At 37.2% G+C, this 23415-nt stretch overlaps 1 protein-coding gene across 1 annotated transcript in view; it reads right to left on the bottom strand.

Annotated features, from left to right (window-relative positions):
• Nucleotides 1-1784: 1784 nt before the first annotated feature.
• The window catches only part of LOC143668424 (bifunctional heparan sulfate N-deacetylase/N-sulfotransferase 4), a 304009-nt gene continuing 282378 nt past the window's right edge, over nucleotides 1785-23415 (bottom strand). The window contains exons 11-14 of the mRNA XM_077143213.1: nucleotides 20034-20204; nucleotides 18849-18958; nucleotides 3565-3667; nucleotides 1785-1959 (exon numbers count right to left, since the gene is read on the bottom strand). Coding sequence (XP_076999328.1) covers nucleotides 1840-1959; nucleotides 3565-3667; nucleotides 18849-18958; nucleotides 20034-20204 — 504 coding nt within the window. The 3' untranslated portion in view covers nucleotides 1785-1839. The remainder of the gene's footprint in view (nucleotides 1960-3564; nucleotides 3668-18848; nucleotides 18959-20033; nucleotides 20205-23415) is intronic.

Genomic DNA, 23415 nt, shown 5'->3' with positions numbered 1-23415 from the left:
AAATGTTAGAGCTTTAAATACCCAAGTATTGTGATATTAGTGTATTTATGGAATCCTGTTAAGCACAGCCTCAGCTAAGTAACTGAACAAGGCTTAGAATTTGAATCTCACTGTTAATAGAGGGACAACATCAGTAATAGTTTGTGAATTAATAACCCATGCTAGGGAAAAAAATATTTTCTTGAAAGAGCCTCTAGATGCAATAAGAAAACAATCAAATCAAATTCATAAAAATCCAGGTTCTCTTTTAGAATACCCAGTTTTGGTTTGCTTGTTTAAAATACCGGTAAAATCAAACAAAGCATAGACCTTCAGTTTCCTACTAAATTATGTTAAGCATAGTTTCTCAAATTATAGGACTATCAAATATTATTTACAGTTTATAGGAAAATCATTTGGAAGAAGGATGGATTGATGGGTAAGCCAGTTTGATTTACTGTTCTGTTTGAAATTTTATCTTCATGTATCAATTAAATGAGTAACAACCTTAATAGTTATCTTCATTGATAAACGAGATAAAAATCTAACTAGCATGACAATATTCCCTGAATAAGAAAAAAATCCATAACTGTAAGACAGAAAGTCCATTATTTCTTCTCTAGAAGTTAGTTTGGGGGTGGCATGATTGAGAAATAGTTTAGTTAGAGAATACGTAATGTTTGAAGAGGTGAGTTTTGCATTATATTTCTCTTTTAAAATAGGCATTTTTATAAAAATGGTGACTCAACAGGCAGAGGTCTTGCCTGCCATGCTGGAGACCCCTGGGTTCGGTTCCCAGTGCCTGCCCACGCAAGAAAAAAAAAGAAAAGAAAAGAAAAAAGGCATTAAAAACACAATCTCCTACAATAGTAGTCATATATGAAAAATCCGTGCTTTGAAAAGATTGACATATACTGAAAGAAAGCACAAGTGCCTCACTACACCTGTAACCAGAGCTTGGTATTTTCATTCAGTATCTTATCAATCAATAAAATTTTGTCTTCTGCCTTGGATTGGGAAACTATATATAAAAACTACATCATTGTCAAGGTGGAAACAGCTAGATTAATATATGGTAAGATTCTGGAGCCATTTAAAGATAGCCTTATATATACTAGATATATTATGCAGATTATGCAATGGAATTTCTTGTGTCCCCAAACTCTGTAACAGCTTTTTATAGAACGCAAAAATGCCCTGACTGATAAAATAGCAATGTCAGAGCAATAAAGACAGACAAACAAACAAACAAAAATCATGAGAAACTACAACTTCACAACTTTTTAGCAAGTCAGGGAAATTTGATAAGTAGGATTAACAACAGAAGAAAATATATGGGGGTTATAACAAATAATAGATGTTCAAAAATAGAGTATGGGCAATATACTTTCTTTTCATAACAATAGAAAATTTGTCTTAAAATTAACTAGGGAAAAATGTTAGCTCTTAATTCAGATATTAGATTACTACTAACTTCATTTACAGATACCTCACTCCCTTATCTTTATCCTCAAGATTCTAATCTGTCACTTGCAAATAATGAAGGTTATCAGTTTTACAGATAGTTTCTGCAACATTATGGTTAATAGAGGAACTGGGCTGTGTTATGATTCCCACATTGAAAAGTGGATGAAGCCACAAAACCCCGCATTGTTCCCCAGAAGCTCACACAGGGATTAATGCTAGTAATTGCCAATGCGTGCATATCTAACAGTTTTCATTTTATGAAAAGATAGAAGGAAATTTATTCACACAGTCTTCTGCTCACAATCACAAGCGCATTAAAGGGATGAAGTTGTGGGGTTGGTTTCTCTGTTTAATAAGAAAAGTGTCTTGAGAGCCTCGGTTCTTTTCTCAGCGCTATCTCACTTTCTGCAGCTCTTGTCTCAGCCACGACGGCAGTGGCTGCCCCAGTCTGTGTAGCAGTTTGGACAATTCCACATTATGATCTCGGTAGTAGTTGGAGAGAAAAGTTCTAGACTGGAAACCCAAAACACAAACACACACACATGCAAGACAAAAACAAAAACAAGACTTGAAAGAAGTCAGGTCATCAAACATTACTATGCAACCAATATTGCTTATGAAATTCTATTACAAAGCGGGTGTTTATGAAACATATTTACTTCTTTGAGTGTTTCCTCAGGTTTCATTCTTTTTACCTTTTGTAAAGATTTGGCAAAACTGTAGCTGTAAACTGAAAATAGTCTCAGGTGCATCCTGTGTGCCTTGTTTATCATTATGACACATATTCATTGCAGGTTGGTGAAGTCTACATAGGAAGAAGTGTTGTTGAGAGGAATATAATACTGGAAAAGAATGAGGGAGGGGCCCGATGTGGAACCAAATATAGAAAAGTGAGCTGATAAAGACACATGCATTTCTTTTCAAATTGGTCATTTACTGTAAAATTGTCCCATAGGGTAACAACAAAAAAGTGAACTTAGCCATAAAATCTGAAAGTCATGATCAAAGAAATAACTTGCAGCATGACATGAAACAAATTTCTGTATTGATTCAGGGCAAAAATGGACCTTTTAAATCATCAAGAACTTTCTGCTGCCAAAATATTATAAGGTCTCTGAAGCCTGATCTGCGCGATGCTTATATTCCTAGTCAGTTGGACTTATCAGCCTTTATGTGATGAATGGTTAAAAACAGATTATCACACATATCAAAGGTTTTAATTTTATACTTATCTTTTATTTATACAGATTTCTGAGAAGCAGAAAATTTAGAATCCAGCTTTCTTTCTGGATGTGTCTTCACATTGTTACCCAGTTAACATCGTTCTGTGTCTCTTTGATAAAATAGAGATGAACAGTTTTCCTGTGCTGGTACATGCAGCAACGGCCCACGCATCGTTCTTTTCCTGGCCAAAGTCACACTATTTCCCCTTAAGCCCTACCTGGTATTTTAACACGCAGAGAACTCTTTCTTCATGAAATTCCCATAGAAACTTTTGTGTATGCCGTGAAAAATGGATTTCACACAACTATATTTCATCTTGTACCATTCACGAGTTATTTCATTACATTTCTTCTCTTAAGCCAGATTGTAAACACTTCAAATTCTGGATAAGATGTTTATAGAAGTAGTGGGAACATTACATTGATTTCTTGGCAGATTGAAGTGGTTTCTGAAACCCTTTAGAAATTATTGAGGTCAAAGGTGTGGCGTAAGGACCTTCTGGTACTTTATTTCTGTAGTAACACTTGAATCACTTCCAACATCCCTCTGCCCACCTTGTCTAAGAAGAGATACTCATTATATCTGGTGAAGCTGATTGCTAAAACTCTGATCCATCACACTGCCACTCCTGTTGAGATCTTTTTCCTAACTGTTTTGCAATTTGATTTGTCATTATTTCATGCACATTATTATGTATCAGTGTCCATAAATAATTAATCCATTTTATCATAAACTGGCTTATAACTATTTTATCCTTGCATCTTCTTATAACATATAAAACTATGTATAACAAAGAAAGAACAGAAAAAGGAAGGGAATTTATAGTCATTAATTTTGAAATAGCCATATGCACAGAATTTTTCCAGAGTAATTCAAGATTAGGGGAAATATTACCTCTGGATCCATGGGTGGATATTTTCGGCCTTTGCTTTTTCCAAGGCATTTGGTTTTTCCTCCTTCCAGTAGTTGACACCAAAAGCCCTTTTGGGGATCAAACCTACGATAGTTTGAGTACATAGTGATTATAAATCGCAGACAGAATTTTGAGTGAGAGACCTTCTCCAACTGGATGAAGGAAATGCACCTTTGTAGGCCCAACACCTCAATTTAATAATTCAACTGATTTGAGACTAAAGAACCCATATTTTCTAATAATTTGAATAATTTTACTGTAATGAAAAAGACATATAGCTCTTCAATGCAGTTGCATTTTGGAGTTATTAAATTAAATTCCACATTTTACCTATTAACCAATAAAAGTCTATCAAAATTACAGTCCTAATATAAAGGTCTACCAGAATAGTTTAATTATTAATTTGATATCTATGTCAAAATACAGTAAGAGACACAGGCAAGATGGTGGCATAATGAGGTGTGGAATAAAGCTCATCCTCCAGAGCAGCTAGTAAATAGCCAGGAACAGTACAGAACAATTGCTGAGGGGACATCAGTTTCCAGACACACAGCATACACCAGTCTGAACTGGGTGAAATGGATAAGATCCTACATAGAACTGTAAGTTTCCCAAGCCACGGAGGCCAGCTACCCTCCCCCATGGGAATGGCAGGCTGGTTCCCCTAGGGGAAAGGAAGCAGACTTTACTAGTAGTAAGTTAGCCCAACCAACTCTACTTGTGAAGTTAATTAACAAAATCTGACTGCTGAAAACAGGCCTGACCACAGATAAGCCTAGAGGAAGCACTAAAGGAATTAAGAATTTTCGCCTTGGCAGAGAGAGGGTTCAGCTGATAGAAAAAATAAAAAAGCTTTTTGAGTTGGACAGCACAAAATACTGCAAAGGGCTGGATATCAGGAAAAGGAGGCACATAGAGCCTAGGGACAGAGAGCTACGTACCAACTCCAGCTCATGACTGGAAAACATGGGGACCTTGGGTCTGGCTCTGAGAAAGCTTTATTTATTTATTTATTTATTTTTTCTTCACTTCTCACTAGACAGAACTGCACGCACTCTCAGGTTTCAGCACTGCCTCAGCCAAGGGCAGAACTAAGAGATGTCAGAGAGACAAAGTAAATAGGTAAATGAGGGACAATTCCCTAAAAGGTGTCTCAGCCCCAAGAAAAAAAGGGCAGAGTCCAGCTCAAGTGATGGCTCAGTTTCAGAGGATTCAGGCCCCAGTGGCTGGAAAATAGCAGCAACCTAAGCCTGCCCTCAACCTCAGCCTCTGTCTCAACCACATCACTTGGAGAGAGAGGTTGCTGAAATTAGGCCACTGCATTACCTTACACTGGTGGGAAGCCCCAGGCAGACAAGAGTCACATGCTGGGCAGGATAGGAGAAGAACAGAGTCTCGATGCTTCATAGGAAAGTCTGACAATTTGCTGGACCTCACCCTCAGAGATACTTGATAATGGCCATTCTCTCTTTCTGAGATGTGAGCTTTTCTACTCTTGGAACATTTTACTGGGGTTGATCATATCTGGGGATACCTTCCTCAACAAACAATTCCATAGGCAGGAGAAGAAACAGAAAAACAAGAGCTGAAAAATTCTGATCAGTTAAATAGAATTTATGCTAGAGGTCTAGAAAAGTTGAACTGAATGCCAAAGAGCAGATAGAGAACAAAACCAACCAACAAGAAAAAAACCCAGGTAAAAGAGTGCAAACAATTCCAGAATAAACTAATTAAGAAACCACATGTCTAGACAACAGCAAAAAATAGTGAATCGTACTAGGAAAATCAAAGATATGGGCCCAAAGAACAAACCGACATTTCAGATGAAATGCAGGAGTTGCAACAACTAATTCAGGAAGTTCAAACAGACATGCAAAATCTCATGAAAAATCAAGTCAATGAGTTTAGGCAAGATATCACAAAATAGATGAGTTGGGTAAACATGAAGAAGAACTCAAAAGTTTGAAAATGCAAATCACAGAATTTATGGAAGTAAAAGGTGCAATAGAAGAGATTAAAAAATAACAGTGAGACCTACAAAAGTAGATTTGAAGAAGCAGAAGAAAGGATTAGTGAACTAGAGGACAGACATTTGAAATTCCACACACAAAGAAAAGATAGGGAAATGAATGGGAAAATATGAGTGGGTCTTAGGGAATTGAATGACAACCTGAAGCACATGAATATATGTGTACTAGGTGTCCCAGAAGGAGAAGAGAAGGGAAAATGATCAGAAAGATTGATGGATGAAATAATCATTGAAAATTTCCCATCTCTTATGAAAGATATAAAATTACAGATCCAAGAAGTGCAGCATATCCCAAAATGTACAGGTTCCAATAAAACTACTCCAAGACAATTAGCAGTCAGATTGTTAAATATCAGGCAAAGAGAGAATTTTGAAAGCAGCAAAAGAAAAGCAATCAATGACATACAAAGGGAACTCAATAAGACTACGTGTAGATTTCTCAGCAGAAATAATAGAGACAAGAAGGCAGTGGTATGACATATTTAAGATTCTGAAAGAGACAAACAGCCAACCAAGAATTATTTACCCAGTAAAACTGTCCTTCAAAAGTGAAGAGGTGTTTAAAATGTTTTCAGACAGTCACTGAGATCATTTGAAGCTAAGAGACTGGCTTTACAAGAAATACTAAAAGGAACACAACAGGCAGATATGTAAAGACAGGAGAAAAAGGTCTGGGGAAGAGTGTAGAAATGAAGATTTTCAGTAAAGGTAAAAAGAGAAAAAAATAAGATATGATATAAAAATCCGAATGACAAAATGGTAGAAGAAAGTACTGTCTTTATAGTAATAACATAAATGTTAATGGATTAAACTTCCCAATCAAAAGTCACAGACTGGCAAAATGGATTAAGAAATAGGACCTATCTATATGCTATCCACAGGAGACACACTTTAGACCCAAGGAAAAAACAGATTGAAAATGAAAGGTTGGAAAAAGATATTTCACACAAAAAATAACCAGAAAAGAGTGGGGGCAGCTATACTAATATTTGACAAATTCAATTTCAAATGTAAAATGATTAAAAGAGACAAAGGAGGACACTATATTTTAATAAAAGGAACAATCCAAACAAGTCATAAAAATCATAAATATTTATACACTGAGCTGGAGTGCTCCAAAAATACACGAGCCAAACACTGACAGCACTGAAGAGAGAAGTAGGCACCTCTACAATAATAGTTGAAGACTTTTCTGCTTTCATCAATGGATAGAAACTCTAGACAGAGGATCAATAAGGAAACAAAAAATTTAAATGATATGATAAAAAAACTAGACTCAACAGACATTACAGAACATTACACTCCACAACAGAAAGATGCACATTTTTCTCAAGTGCTCATGGATCATTACTCAGAATAGACCATATGCTGGGTCACAAAGCAAGTCTTAATAAATTTCAAAGGATTGAAATTATACAAAACACCTTCTCAGATCATAATGGAATGAGGTTGGAAATCAATAACAGGCAGAGGGTCAGAAAATTCACAAATATATGGAGGCTAAACAACCTCTTAAACAACCTGTGGGTCAAGGAAGAAACTACAAGAGAAATAAGTAAATATCTCAAGGCAAATGAAAATGAAAACACAACATATCAAAATTTATGGGATGCAGCAAAGTGGTGCTGAATAGGAAATTTATTGCCCTAAATGCCTATATTAAAAAATGAAGAAAGATAAAAAATCAAGGAATTAACTCTTCATCTGGAAGAACTAGAGAAAGAACAGCAAAGTAACTCCAAAGCATCAAAAGGAAAGAAATGACAAAGATTAAAGTAGAAATAAATGAAATTGAGAATATGAAAGCAATAGAGAAAATCAACAAAAACAGAAATTGGTTCATTGAGAAAATCAATAAAATAGAAACACTCTTAGCTAGGCTGACAAAAAAGTGAGAGACAGAGGAAGCAAATAAATAAAATAAAAAATGGAAGGGGGGACATAACCACTGACCCCACAGAAATAAAGGAAGTAATGAGAAGATACTATGAGCAATTATATGCTAGCAAACTAGACAACATAGATGAAATGGACAACTTCCTAGAAAGGCATGAACAACCAACATTGACTCAAGAAGAAATAGACGACCTCAACAAACCAATCACAAGAGACTCAATCAGTTATCAAGAAGCTCCCAAAAAAAGAAAAGTCCAGGGCCAGATGGCTTCACATATGAATTCTTCCAAGCATTCAATGAAGAGTTAGTACCAATCCTACTGAAACCCCCCAAAAATTTGAATAGGATGGAAAGTTACCTAGTGCATTGTTTGAAGCCATCATTACCTCAATGCCAAAACCAGACAAAGATAATACAAGAAAAGAAAATTGCAGGCCAATTCCTTTAATGAATATAGATGCAAAAATCCTCAACAAAATGCCAGCAAATCAAATCCAGCAGCACACTAAAAGAATTATACACCATGAACAAGTGGGAGATTTCCAGGTATGCAAGGCTGGTTCAAATCAAGAAAATCAAATAATGTAATACACCATATCAATAAGTCAAAGTGAAAGAAATGCGTAGTTATCTCAGTTGATGCAGAAAAGGCATTTGACAAGCTTCAACATCCTCTCTTGATGAAAATACTTCAAAGAATAGAAATAGAAGGGCACTTCCTCAACATGAAATATGGAATATATGAAAAACCTGCAACTAACATCATGCTCAATGGGGAAAGACTGAAAGTGTTTCCTCTAAGATCAGGAACAAGACAAGGATGCCCACTGTCACCACTGTATTTACCATTGTGTTGGAAGTTCCAGGCTGAGCAACTAGACAAGGAAAACAAATAAAAGACATCCAAATTGGGAAGGAAGAAGTAAAACTCTCACTGCAAATAACATGATACAATACATTGAAAATCCAGAAAAATCTACAGCAAAACTACTAGAGCTAATTAATGAGTACACTAAAGAGTCAGGGTACAAGATCAACACCCAAAAATCAGTAGTATTTCTGTACACTAGTAATGAGCAATCTGAAGAGGAAATCAAGAAAAAAATCCCATTTACAACAGCAACCCAAAGAATCAAATATTTAGGAATAAATTTAACTAAGGATAAATTTAACTAAGGATAAAAAAGACCAATACACAGGAAACTTCAATAAATTGTTAAAGAAATTATGGAAGACCTAAATAAATGGAATACCATGTTCATGGACTGGAAGACTAACTAATTAAGATGTCAATTCTTAATTTATAGATTCAATGCAATACCAATTAAAATCCCAACCACTCAATTTGCTGAAATAGAAAAACCAATGACAAAATGTACTTGGAAGGGCAGGGTGCCTTGAATAACGAAAATATTTCAAGAAAGAAGAATGAATTGGGAGGTCTCAAACTACCTGACTTTAAAGCACAATACAAAGGTATAGTAGTCAAAACAGCATGGTATTGGCATAAAGATAGATGCACTGACCAGTGGAATCAAATTGAGTGTTCAGAAATAAACCCTCTCATTTATGGATGATTGATCTTTGATAAGGTGATCAAGCCAACAAAACAAGGACAGTGCAACCTCTTCAATAAATGGTATTTGGAGAACTGGATATCCATATGAAAAAGAATGAAAGAGGATCCATATCTCAAACCCTATGAAGAAATTAAGTCAAAATGGTTCAAAGACCTAAACATTAGAGCTAAGAACATAAACTTTTAGAAGAATGTGAGGAAATATCTTATAAATCTTGTGATAGGAAGTGATTTCCTAGACTGTACACCCAAGGCACAAGCAATGAAAAGAAGAAATAGATAAATGGGGCCTCTCAAAAATTAAACACTTTTGTGCATCAAAGAACTTTGTCATGAAGGTTAAAAAGCAGCCTACACAATATTTGGAAACCCCATATCAGATAGGGGTTTAATATCCAGACTATCTAAAGAGATTCTAAAACTCAACAACAAAAATACGAACAACCTAATTAAAAACTAGGCAAATCAGACACATTTCTGAAGAAGAAATGCAAATGGCTAAAAGGCAAATGAAGAGATTCTCAACTTCCCTGGCTATTAAGGAAATGCAAATCCAAACCACAATGAGATAGCATCTGACACCCACTAGAATGGCCATTATAAGAAAAAAAAAAAAAAAAAAGAAAGAAAATTACAAGTACTAGAGAGGATGTAGAGAAACATGTATCCACTGTTGGTGTGAATGTAAAATGATGCAAGCACTGAAACACAGCTTAGTGGTTCCTCAGGAAGATAAGAACAGTATTGCCACGTGATCCAGCAATCCCATCACTAGGTTTATATTCAGAAGAACTTAAGGCAAGGACACAGACATTCACACAATGATGTTTATAGCAACATTATTTATGATTGCCAAGAGATGTCGTGCCAGTTTCAGGATGTTATGCTCTCCAAAAAAGACATATTTAAAGACTAACCCAATCTTTTGAGAGCGGCCATTGCTTTTAATCCTGATTCAATATTGTAAACAGAAATTTTGATTAGATCATTTCCATGCAGAAGTGGCAAGTCCAGTTGTGAGTGCGACCTTTGATCAAATGAAGGTGTGACTCTACCCATTCCAAGTGGGTTTTGATTATCTTACTAAAATCCTTTAAAAGTGGAAACATTTTGCTTAAATGACAGAAATGACAGAGCCTAGAGAAACAGCAGATGCCTCTGAACCAACAGAAACTTCACAGTAGAGCTGTCACAGATATTGGACACTTGGAGAACAGAGACAAAGATATTTGGAGATGTTTGGTGTCCAGCACATGTTGCCGTGAGATGTTAAGCAAACCAGAACCTGGAGAGAGCCAACAGGAACCAAGAGATGAAAGTCAGCCCTGGAGAAGTAAGGTGAGAGACCCCCACAGGGACAGAGGCTGAAAACAGTGGGGCCCAGGAGCAAGGGACCACTACATTCCAGCCAAGTGACTACCCAGCTGACAAAGGTGTTCACCAGCCTTTCTTGAATGAAGTGAAAAGTGGACATTTTCACTTCCTTAGAACTGTGAACTTATAATGTATTAAATTCTGTTCTATAAAAGCCATCCCAGCCCTGGTATATCACATTTTGGCAGCTTGCAAGTTAACAAAGAATTGGTACCAAGAGTGGGGTGTTGTGGTTTGCAAATACCAAACATTTTGGAAGGGCTTTTTAAATGAATAAGGGGAAGATTTGGGAAGAAGTGTGAGAAGCATTACAGAGAAAGCCTAGAGTGCTTTGAAGAGACTGTTGGTAGAAATGTGGAGTCTAGAGTTACCTCTGAGCTTTAGACAGAAATGATAAATGTATTGTTGATAACTGGATAGTAGGCATTCTCTGTAAATGGAAGGCAGAATCTGAGAGTAATGAACTTGATATTTAGGAGATGAAAATTTCAAATTAAATGTGGCAACTGCAAACTGGCTTCTCCTTATAGCTTATAGTAAAATGTGAGAAGAAAGAGATAAATTGAGAATTTAGCTCTTGGCTACAAAGAAAAGAGAAATTGATGGTCAGGAAAATTCTGGGCTTCCCAAAAATGAAACCCCAAAGAATAGGGCTCTACTTGAGGATTTAAGCAAACAAGGAAGCAGCCAGCCATTTCAGAAATAGCCTGTATTGGAGAATGAGTTTTCCTGAAAGAATTTAATGTCTGGAGCCAAGAAACCTTGGGTCAGGAGAGTGGACCAACCCATACAGGTGGAGAGGGTGAGTTTGCCCTGGAAGCAGAGGGTGGGCATTCCATTTCATTGTTCAGAAAGAGCTGTGCCACCCGAGGCCTCAGGAGGGTGGAGCACATCAACCGGGTAAGGGGAGCCTGGGTGGGCCCCATTGTTGTGGAGAGGTTGAGCGTGTGCACCAGAGATGCCAGATAGCTGGGATGCAGCCCCAACATTTGGAGAGGGTGGAACCGAGAAAAAAGGTGGTCTCTTCAATGTCCCCCAAGGTTGCAAACTCCACACCAGCATTTGGAGAGAGTTGCACAAGCCTTGGAATGGGTGAGACTGCTGCTTTCTAAAGCCCAAGGATAAACAACTCTCAGACTTTGAAATCGAATGGAATTTCAGGGTCCAAAGAGTAGAATATGCCAGTTTGAAGCTATATGTACCCCAGAAAAGCCATGTTTAAAGTCTAATCCAATCTTTTGGGAGCAGCCATTACTTTTAATCCTGATTCAATATTGCACATAGAAGCTTTTGATTACATTACCTCCATGCACATGTAGCACGCCCAGTGTGAGTGTGACCTTTGATTAGATGGAGATGGGACTCCACCCATTACAGGTGGGTTTTGATTAGCTTACTGGAAGCCTTTAAAAGAGAAAATATTTTGGAGAAACAACAGAAATGAAGGATCCTAGAGAAATGACAGAAGCCTCAGAGCCAATAGAAACTTCAGCACAGAGCTGTCACAGATGTAGACACTTAGAGAACAGAGGCACAGATATTTGGAGATGCCTGGAGTCCAGCATATGTTGCCATGAGATGTTAAGCAAACCAGAACCTGTAGTCGAGCGAATGGAAGCCAAGAGATGAAAGCAAGCCCCAGAGAAGTAAAGTGAGGAACCTCCACAAAAACAGGGACTAAAAGCAGTGGAGTCCAGAAGCAAGGGACCAGCAGATGCCAACCATGTGATTACCCAGCTGGCAGAGGTGTTCCTGACCCATTGGCCTTTCTTAAGTGAGCATAACCTCTTGTTGTTCCCTTAATTTGGACACTTTCACTTCCTTAGAACTGTAATCTTGTAATCTATTAAATTTCCCTTTATAAAAACTGTTACAGTTTTGGCATATTACATTCTGACAGGTTGCAAATTAACACAGATGGAAACAGCTCAAATATCCACCAATGGATGAGTGACTAAACAAGCTGTGGTATATACATACAATGGAATATTACACAGCTATAAGACAGAAAAAAGTCACGAAACATGCAGCAATGTGGAAGAAACTTGAGGACATTATGCTGAGTGGAATAAGCCAGAAACTAAAATGCAAATACTGTATGGTCTTACTAATATGAACTCAAATTAACCAGTGAACTTTGAGAGTTAAAATTAAGGACACAGATTATCAGAAGAGAGAAGGAGGGTAGAGATTGTGCATTTAGTGTGGAAGAGTACAGAATGTGCAACAGAACTGATGGTAAAAACTTGGAAATGGATAGCACAATAATATCTGATAGTAGCATAATAATAGTATGAAGCTCAATGTTCAATATGGGAGAGGGAGAAGGGCTGGGGACACATATGATACCAGAAGGAAAGACAGATAGAGTGAGATGGCATGACTTAGGAATTTCTAGAGTGAATGATGATGGTGATTAAATTTATAAATATAAGAATGATTTTTTAATAAAGAAGGACTGATGAATTTCAACATTGCAAACTGGTGAAATTAAGATGTTATACAGCAAAAAAAAAATACAGTCAATGCAAGCTAGGGTATATAATCAACTGTAACATTGCAACATGCTTCCACTTGATGTAACAACAGCATCATGCCAAAAGTAAATGTTAACTAGTGGAAGATATGGGGGACAAGTATTGAATTCTTTGTAGAAAAAAATGAAATGTCTTCATATAGATTGTGGTGACCAAGGCATTGTTATCTGATTAATCCAGGAACTGGTTTTTTATGTAGGTTGGATTGTATGATGTGCAAATAAAATTGTTAAAAAATGAACAGAGAGGGTGGGCCATAGTGGCTCAGTAAGCAGAGTTCTTGTCTGCCATGCCAGAGACCTGGGTTCGATTCCTGGTGCCAGCCCATGCAAAAAAAAAAAAAAAAAAAATGAACAGACAGAAACAAGTGCCAGAGAAAATATGGAGAAAGAGAGGTGTCTATTCACTATTGGTATGGAAGCTGAGAGGTACAGCCCCTCTGGAGGCCGCTGTGGTCATTCCATAGGAGGGAGACTAGGGGTGGGGTTGCCATATGAGCCTGCAACCCCATTCTGAGGTATATACCTGGAGGAACTGAGAGTGGGACACAAATAGACATTTGCACAGTGTTCACAATTCACAATGCATGGAGGTTGCCTAAGGGTACAATGACTGAGGAATGCAACGGAGAACTGTGGTGTATACCTAAAATGGACTACTGAGTGGCTGCAAGAAGTAATGAAATTGTGAGACCTGAAACTAGGTGAATGAACCTTAAGGATAATACATTGAATGAAATGTCAGAAGCGAAAAGACAAATATTATCATGCCTCACTCATACGAACTAACTACAATATACAAACTTGGAGAGTTGAAGTCAAGGGTATGGGTTGTCAGGTTGGGGCCTTTTGTAAAGAGTCCTAGACTGTAAGCTCTTGCAGCAGTCACATATATTCAGGAGTTGTAACTGTTGTTTCTAAATTCTGAGATACTGTGCTAGTGTATATATAACTGGTCATTCTGTGAAACTTCGGGTATTTATATGACACCTGAGACTCACAGCGCTCTGAAAAAGTCAGCAGTACAGAATAGAGCAAAGGTTAAAAAAGTTGGGAAAGTGATCAGACTTCAAGTAGAGATATGAATGAAGCTAATCTGGATAGGACTAAGGTAAATCAGAATGCAGAGTAAATGGTGCTATGGTCCAAATTTTAAAACTTCAGCATCTGCGTGAGAGCAAAGAAAGAGATGTTTATTTGGTGCAAAATTTATAATTTGGATAGCACATTTTATAATTTACCTTTTATGGTTAGTTCATTCAAACAACATAATTACATAGAATCTTGACTAAGGCATGAGATCTTGTTGATTTGTGTGGATTAGTGTGGTGCGCCAAAACTTCCCAGAATAATTTAGGCAGAGAATAAAAAAGTATTTGACTAGCACCCAGGAGGGACTGTAGAAAAAGGAGGAGATATTAAATTTCCCCATCTGGGGAATTCCTGATATTCTCACAAGCAGGGGGGGCAATCAATTAAATAGGCCGAGTCCTTGATGTTGGATTTCGTCCCTATAAAACTTATTCCTGCAAAGGAGAATTTAAACCTAATTATAATTTTGACTTAGTGTCACCACCAGAGAACCTCTTCTTTTGCTCAGATGTGACCTCTCTCTCTAAGCCAACTTGGCAAATAAACTCACTGCCTTTCCCCATCCCCCCAATGTGGGACATGACTCCCAGGGGTGTAGATCTCCCTGGCAACATTGGACCAAAATCCTGGGATCAGTTGGAACCCAGCATCATGGGACTGATAATGCCTTCTTGACCAAAAGAGAGAAATTAGCAAAATAAAGTTTCAGTGGTTGAGAGGTATCAAACAGAGTCAAGAGGTTATCCTGGAGGTTTTTCTTATGCATTATGTAGATATCCCTTTTTAGCTGATAGTGCATTGGAGTGGCTACAGGGAAGTACCTGAAACTGTTTAACTTTATCCCAGTAGCCTTGATTCTTGAAGATGATTGTATAACTACGTAACTTTTTTTTATGCCATATGGCAGGGTCACATTTCATTATTTTTCCATGTGAGTATCCCGTTATTACAGCACCATTTTGTTGAATTTTTGTTTGTTTTTTTGTTTGTTTGTTTTCTTTGCATATTTGTTTGTTTTGGGGGAAGTGCATGGACTGGGAATCTAACCTGGGTCTTCCACACGGCAGGTGAGAATTCCACCACTGAACTACCCTCGCATCCCCAACTATACAGGTTTTACAATGTGACAGTGTGATTATGAAAATCTTTGTCTGATGTTCCCTTTACCCAGGGTATGGACAAATGAGTAAAAAACATATGACAAAAAAAATAAATAATAGGGGGGATAAGGGTTAAAAAAATTGGGTAGATTGAAATACCAGTGGTCAATGAGAGGGAGGGGTAAGGAGTATGTGATGTATGAGTTTTTCTTTTTTTCTTTTTCTGGAGTGATGCAAATGTCCTAAAAACGATCATGGTTATCTATACACAACTATGTGTTGATATTGTGAGCCATTGATTATATACTATGGATCGACAGTATGTGTGTAAGATATCTCAATAAAAATACTTCAAAAATTAAGGGTGGGTCACAGTGGATCAACAGGCAGAGTTGTCATCTGCCATGTCAGAGACCCGGGTTCTATTCCCGGTGCCTGCCCATGCAAAAAAAAAAAAAAAGAAGAAGAAGAAAAAAAATCTTAAAAAAATTAAAAAAATAAGATTTTCTTGAAATCAGTCAACTGTTACACATTAAAGCAGCTGAATGCATTATAAGTATAAAATACGGTATACATGAATTAAACCTTCCTGATTTGGAAAATACTGTTCTTATTGAAGTTCACATTTTTTATACTCCACAAGAAGAAAATTAAAGAAGTATAAAATTTAGGTATGCTTTTTCAGATACAATGAGACTACACAATTGGTGAATGGAAGATGAGATAACTTTCCTCTTCTTTATTTTATTTTACCATTTTATTTTGTTTTTGCTGTTATTGTTGAAGACAGATGATCTTATTGGAAATTTCAGGTCCTGAAGACTCTCTGAAAGAAAATTCTGTTTTGATCCAATGGCTTGCACTAAATTACAAAAGAAAGGATGTATGGCCTCATTATTTTGTTTAAACTCAGACAGATAAGAGTTTCTGTTTAGGACTGACAAGATAGGAAAAATGAAAGACTGCACGAAATAAGAAGGGAAATTTTAAATTTATTGCTATGGGACTTGCTGCATGCATAAAACATTGAGAGGTTTGCATTTTTGTTGCTCAGCAGATGTTTTAGCAAGATGAAGCATAATTGACTGGGATGTAAAGTTAATTAGTTGTAGAATATTTTGTTGCCCTGGGTCCATCCCTATATTACAGGTACACCTGTAATTTACCTCTGCACATATGTGAACTTGTTTAGGGGGGAGAGGGAAATTTTCTTCACCATTTCCCTGCCCAGCCTATTATTAGAAACCTGTTCCTTGCAGCCCAGCCTGTCCTAGTACATATTATCAATTAAAATTAAATTCATCACTGATTAAATGGATAAAAGGAAGACAGAGTCATTGCCAACTTGGACTTTTCAATCTGCTCCTTGTCTATCACAGTCCTTTCTCTAGTTTTAGTTAATTTCCCATGAGGAAAAACAGTTCAGCTTGCTGTGCAAAATGAGAAGGGGAAGTCGGAATAACGGTGCCCCTAAACAGCCTTTTCTGCCTCAGGATGGGAATATTTAACTGCATTAAGGTAAAATACGGCTTGGCAACAAAGTCAAGATATTTATACACACTCTGAGAGCACCTCCTTTGTACTCAGGTAGTGCAGAGGCCTCAGGATGGTGCAATCTTGCTTTTCTCTCCATAGCAGCTGGGGAGAGGCAGTGCTTAATATTACCTGACGAAAGAGAGCCACCCGATGACTGAAAGGTACTTCTTTAGATAGGGTTGTAATAACCTTGAAGCCACACTATTCTGCTGCCCTGATGTCATTTATTGTGTTGACAACTTTATATACCCTAAGCCTAACAACGGACATTTCGCCTTTATAAGTTATATCAATTCATTGTTTTCTGTTTCATTTTTTCATAGGCATGGAATTGTGAAATTAAGATGCAAAGCAGTTCTCAAATAACTGTTAGACAACTTTTGGGACATGAGTCAGGTTTGCATTTGGGCTCTTTTATCACAGTAAACAGCACGATAGTCATTAATGTTTGTGATGTGTGAGACATATGAAAAACCATATGTTATTTACTTGTTTCTCATCTCTTCTTCAAAAGTGTGATTTGACAGGTTTATTGAACCATAAGCAACTATTTGTAGTGAACAGGATAAAACTGTTACCTAACCTATGTCAGAGAGGCAGAGGAAGAGATATCAACATCAATAACAATTACTGCAAAATAAATTATAGGAAGCTTTGTCTACTTAATCAACAGGGGCATGCCTTGTGTGCTGTTGTTATTTTCATGTGTAAGTAGAAACTTCATTAGGGTTGTTTTAGTGCCTAAAGAACAACAAAATCTTATTACTGCTTTCCCTGTCCCTCCATTATCCACTCTAACTGTCTAATTGCTGATTCTAATCTGCTCTGAACTGGGAAATTATATAACTAGGCTTGTTAGAATTTTGTCTAGCAAAATTCTGTTTAATAGGCTTTATATCAGATATTGTGGGGAAGTCTTTTGCAAGTAAAAAATGTGCCTTTTTAAAATACATTTTGGCTGCTTGGATGTTTTATCCCTGTTTGTTACTTTGCTTCCTTACTTTTTTTTTTTTTTAAAGGGTCAGGCTTTATTTCCTAAGATGAGTGCACCAGTATCTCCCATCCCACCTTCTCTTCTGCAGAATGACCTTGCCACTACCTATTGAGAAATAGTCTCATTTCTCTCCTTCTGAATTTGAACTGGTCTTACTGACTTGCTTGTAACCAACAGAGTGCAACGCAAGTTTTGTTGTATGACTTTTGCAAGGCTGGATCAGAGAGAGCCATGGTTCTCTCGGAATGGTCACTCACTGGACGTTTCCTCTCTTAGAACCCTCCTTCTACACTGTGAGAAAGCCACCCCATGGGGTGGGTAGGAGGCGGTCTCAGGAAGAAGGCTCCACTGCTGAGCTCCTAGCTTTTAAAGTTATCCCAGCGCAGGAGCCAAGGATAAGAGTGAAGAAGCCTCCTGATGATTCCCGTTGTCCCTAGCCACTTGAGCCACACCCAGAGATATTCAAGTCTTTTCAGCTGTGACCCAGAATATCATGGAGGAGAGACAAATGTGTCTCCCTGAAGTGCCCTGTCCTAACTGCCAACGCACAGATTGGAGGAATGGAAATGAGCAAACAAACATTATTGCTGCATGCCAGTAGGTTTGGGGATGGCTTGTCATGCAACAATAGGTAACTGGGACATAATGTGTGATTATGTTTAGTTATACATAACTTAGTAAGTACAGAGGAAAACATAAATGCACTCCCTTCCCTAGATCCGCCCTAAATATCACTCAATGCCATACAGGTAACAATAGTCCTTGCCGCTTCATGTCTAATCTATGAATTGCTCAGGAGGATACGATATATTTTTCACCTTTGTAACCTCCATTCCCAGGCCAGTTTCTACTCAGAGTAGGCAGGCAGAAATTCTACTTGATGAACTGATCTTGGGCAGAAGTCCACCAAAAAGGAGTTGGCGATAATAAATAAAACGCAATAAAGTATTCCTGGTATTCAAAAGGGAGACATTGTATGAATAATGAGGATATTACTTTGACTGCTTTTGAGTAGCATAATGATGTATAAGTTTATGGCTAGTATTAATGATGCTGTATACACACCGACCAGTAATAATTTATGATGGCAAATAACGGAAATGAAATCATGCATGAGAATAGACTCACGTTAGAGCTTCTGAGTAATTATAATGAGGTGTAACTCGCAGAAACTTCTGGACTTCATCCATTACAGTAGCTGGGTCAGATCTCAGCTGCTGTCCATCAATAATTAGCAACTGTGAAATAAAAAAATGGCCACTTACCGAAGGACAAAACTAAATTGAGTAGAATAAGCTGCTTCCTATAATTTGGTACTACATTAATAAATTAGAGGTCAGTGCAAATAAGAATATAACATGTGGTACTTTCAATAAATATTCAGGTTTACTATTCTTATGTCCTTCCACTTAAACAAAAAATTTAAATCTGTCATAGGCATCATTTCTTGTTTGTTATGTAATTATAACCCTTAATTTACTTTGTTTTAAATCAGAAATTATATAGACACTTCCTTTAGTACTTTGTAGAAGCATGATTGTCCATCTGCTGTTTAATCAGTTAGATAGGTATCCCACCTGCCAAAATCCCATGAGTTAACTGCAGTCAAGGTTTAGAAACAGTAGGCATCAAAATTGGAAATCACGCATCTGTGTTCTTACACACCACAACCAGGAACTCAAGTTATAATTATACCCTGAGCTGAAATTCAGAATATAAAGGGTAAGTATTTTTTTCCTCAAATTCCTACTTCTTTTAACCCATAACCCCCAGAACTGTCATAGCACTACCATTTCAACAGTCTAATGCAATACTTCTTTCCCTTTAAAGATCCCACAGGACAAATGGAACTCAGATATCTGTATACAATGCTCTGGAAAAGTACTGTCTAACAGGCTTCTTTGTTATTAGTTGAGAGTTTTTGCCTCTGAATGACATCACATTATGTCTCCTGTGTAAGGACTTATAACTCACAGCTACTGTTCAGTAAAATATCTCAAGGATATGTTTTTAGAGCCATTTAACTACATTTTTGTTTTTTATAACATGGGCAGGCACCAGGAAATGAACCCAGGTCTCTGGCATGGCAGGCAAGAACTCTGCTACTAAGCAAGGGTTGTACACCCCATTTAACTACATTTTAGTGGTATCACTGAGATTTAAAATGTAAAACAAAATCTACATTTCTCTCTTACTTGTGATTTTATCTGATTATAAACCACTATCTGCGGCAACACTAATTCAGAGTCTTTGTTTGTCAGTACAATGCAGTCATGATGTAATAAAAACGAGAAATTAATTTCCAGGCATTACCTGAGAAGTAGCAAAGTATGTTAGCCATCTTTCTATGTGGACTGCATACCATCCAGGTACCAGGCATCTCCGCTGCAGAGTTTTTAAGTCAGAAGGGGCCCAATGGTCTGTTGTAATAACTTCATAGAAATTAAACCTCAGAGCAGCTGGATCTTCATGTGATCGTTGGTGCTTTAACAAGAAAGTCAATTGCAAAGTTAATTTTCTTTATATCTGGGTAGGTGTGTGTGGGCATGTGTGTATGTTTGCATATTTGATGTATGTGTGTGTATGCATGTATCCATTTCACAAAAATAATAAAAATTGATTACATGATTTTAAAAGGAAAAATATGGTGAAAAGTGCATGGATTGAAACCTAGGTATTAGCATATTGTTTATTTTAAAGTCTTTTTAAAGTACAAGCCTCCAATAATATTATGTGGTATGAAGATAACCACTTGTGATTATCTTCATGTCTAAAATATCTAGATTCAAGACAGAGGCAGAGTAAAAGGATTTCCTTCAGAGGTCTGATTAGAAATGAAAAGATGTCACGGACATATTGCTGTGTGGAAAGTGCTAGGACTACAGAGAAAGCAGATATTATTCCTAAAGCTTTTTTAGGTGTCATACTCAAACTGACATTGCCCAATTTCCTTACCTTTTGCTCCCTTGAGGGTTTCCATCTAACACTGCTCATTTTTAAATATGTTTCACTACTACTTTTTAGTAACAAATTGGTCAAGAATGAGAGTCCAACTCAATGAGAGATGAATTTAATGGTCAATTCACAAATATTTATTAAGCTTTTCTCCAGAACAAAGAGCTTCAAAAGATTCTGTAGGTAAAGTGATATATAGAAAAGACATAGTCATTATTATCAAAGAAATCAAAATCTAGTGAAAGAGACAAGAGATTGCGATGACATCATATACTTGATTTGGTGTATAAGTTATTTGCTGTGATGGCCAGACCAATTAGTGATTGTGACTGAAGAAAGAAAAATTCTTGATTTTTTTTGTGTGTGGGGTTGCATGGTCTGGGAATCGAACCTGTGTCTCCCCTATGGAAGGCGAGCATTCTACCGCTGTACCACCTGTGCACCCAATAGGTGAAGCTTTTGAGCTTGAATTTGGTGAGGACGATTTTGACAGGCAGAATAAAAAGAACCACTGAATTGGAAAGAGTTTTATCATTTAAGGTCAGTGGGAATGAGGGTGAATAAGGCATATGGAGATGGATAACTTGGTCTAGCGAGATACCTAAAAGGAGACATGAAGGAAATCTAGTACAAAACAAGGATGCAATTATATTTGGGTTTAACATAGTAGTGGAGTAGCAGGTTATATGTGAGATACAACAAAAATGACTAGAGGGGTGCAAGGGTAGTTCAGTGGTAGAATTCTCACCTGTCATACGGAAGAACTTGGCTCGATTTCTGGCTCATAAACTTCCCAACAAACAAGCGAACAAACAAACCAAGGAAAAACAAACAAGCAAACAAAAATTCAACAAATGGTGCTGCAATAATGGAATACTCACATGGAAAAATAATGAAATGTGACCCCGCCATACAGCATACAACAAAGAAATGACTAGAGAAGCAATGATGATTAGAAAATGGTGAGTGGCTTACAAGTAACTAGTGAGTGAAAGACTGATGGAACTAATAAACATTTTTGAAGCCCTCTTATGGTTGGGATTTATTGAGTACTTTTATAGGTTTATGCATTATGCTGAGTACATAGAGATTATGTAATTTGTATATTTAGCATAATTGATAGAAATGGCATAGCATGCATAAAGAAATATAAACATATTATCTGCATGTTATTACAGTTAAAATTTTTACTTTAAGCAGCTTAGCATAGAATTATACTTAATCTGCTGTACATTGACATACATGATTTACCTCCAATTTTTCCTTATATTTCTACAACTAAGAAGATTATCATAAAAAATATGACTGAGAAGTCACAAAGGGACATATTTATTGGAAAAATAGCACTATAGCTCCTCTGTGAAGCCCATTATAAAAATGTGGGGTAGAAATTACAGTGACAGGTGACATTTGTAGGAGTCTCTGAATTATACCTGCTGAGCCTTGGATTTATTGTTTTTGCTGAGCAGACAGGACTAGCTAAATAATAGGCTGAATTATTTTTAAATGTGAAGCAGTTTGGGATCCCTACTCCAAGCAAGAAAGCACTAAAAAGTGTTACCAGAAAAACTAACTCCTTGCAAATCTGAATGTTTAAAGCACTTACTTGAAGAAGCATGCACAGAGACACATGCTCCTCATATATATTATTTTTTATTTATTTAGTCTAAGTGAAGAAAGAATTCATACGCATCTGCTATAAATAGTAATCAGGCTTTCCTCCCTCCTCAAGGATTTGAATTAAAACTTAATTAAGGAGAACCCCAATCAAGATGGTGGTATGAGAAGCTTCAGGGCCCTATCCCCCACATCAGCTTTGCACAACCAGCAATAACTGGCAGTAACATATTTCTTAATGATCCAGAAAACAGTTAAAGGATTGCAATGAAAGTGTGCGCACCAAATCAAAAAATAAAAGGTTACATAAAAGGAATAGTATATCCTGGTACCCTGGCTGGCATCTCTCTCATCCTCTCACTGGTTTTGTGTGAAGCCAGTCCCTGGTCCTATTATAGGTGCCTGGACCTGGTTCTGGAAGGGGTAAAATACCTGTCATGCACATATTGGGAGTATGAGTGCCTGGCCTCATCTGTCTGGTGACAGCCAGAAAGAATAAACTAGGACTCTCATCCCAGACTCGCTGCCCTAGAACTTGTCCTGGAGATGGCAGCTCACAGGGTTCTACAGAACACTGGGAAAGCAGTCAAGTTGCATTTGACTTGCATTTGCAACATCCCTGGGGCCAAGGATTGTTGATGAAGGACACAGAGTTCTGAGCACATGTACAAGAAAGGATCAGGGAGGCCTCTACTCTTTGTCCTGGGGCTATTTTCCAAACTCACTATATGGATAAACTCTGAGGAAGAGCCCTCACACAAGTCAAAGACTGAGAAAGTTATTCTTTTTTTTCCGTTTTTTTTTTCCCCTGTTAGCGCCTGACATTCAGGGAAATACTGTCATAAAAGAACTGGCTATAATCTTAAGGAACAGAAACTTCAGTCCAAATTCCAGTTGTAACGCCTTAAAATATCAGAATGTCCAGGTTTCAATAAAAGAAACAGGAAGTGATGGCCTAGGTAAGGGAGAAAATTAAAGCATTAGAAAGCATCAATGAAGAGGACCAGATCTTAAACACGCCAGACAACGATGTTTAAAAGGCAGTCCTAAATGAGCTCAAAGAGCTAAAGGAAAATGTGGGAAAAGAAATAAAAGACTCAATAAGATCTAAAAGCTAAAGGAA

Source organism: Tamandua tetradactyla, chromosome 24 (genome assembly GCF_023851605.1).
Source record: "Tamandua tetradactyla isolate mTamTet1 chromosome 24, mTamTet1.pri, whole genome shotgun sequence".
NCBI lineage: Eukaryota > Metazoa > Chordata > Mammalia > Pilosa > Myrmecophagidae > Tamandua > Tamandua tetradactyla.
Note: the sequence above shows the minus strand (reverse complement) of the source record. Positions and strands in the feature narration are given on the sequence as shown.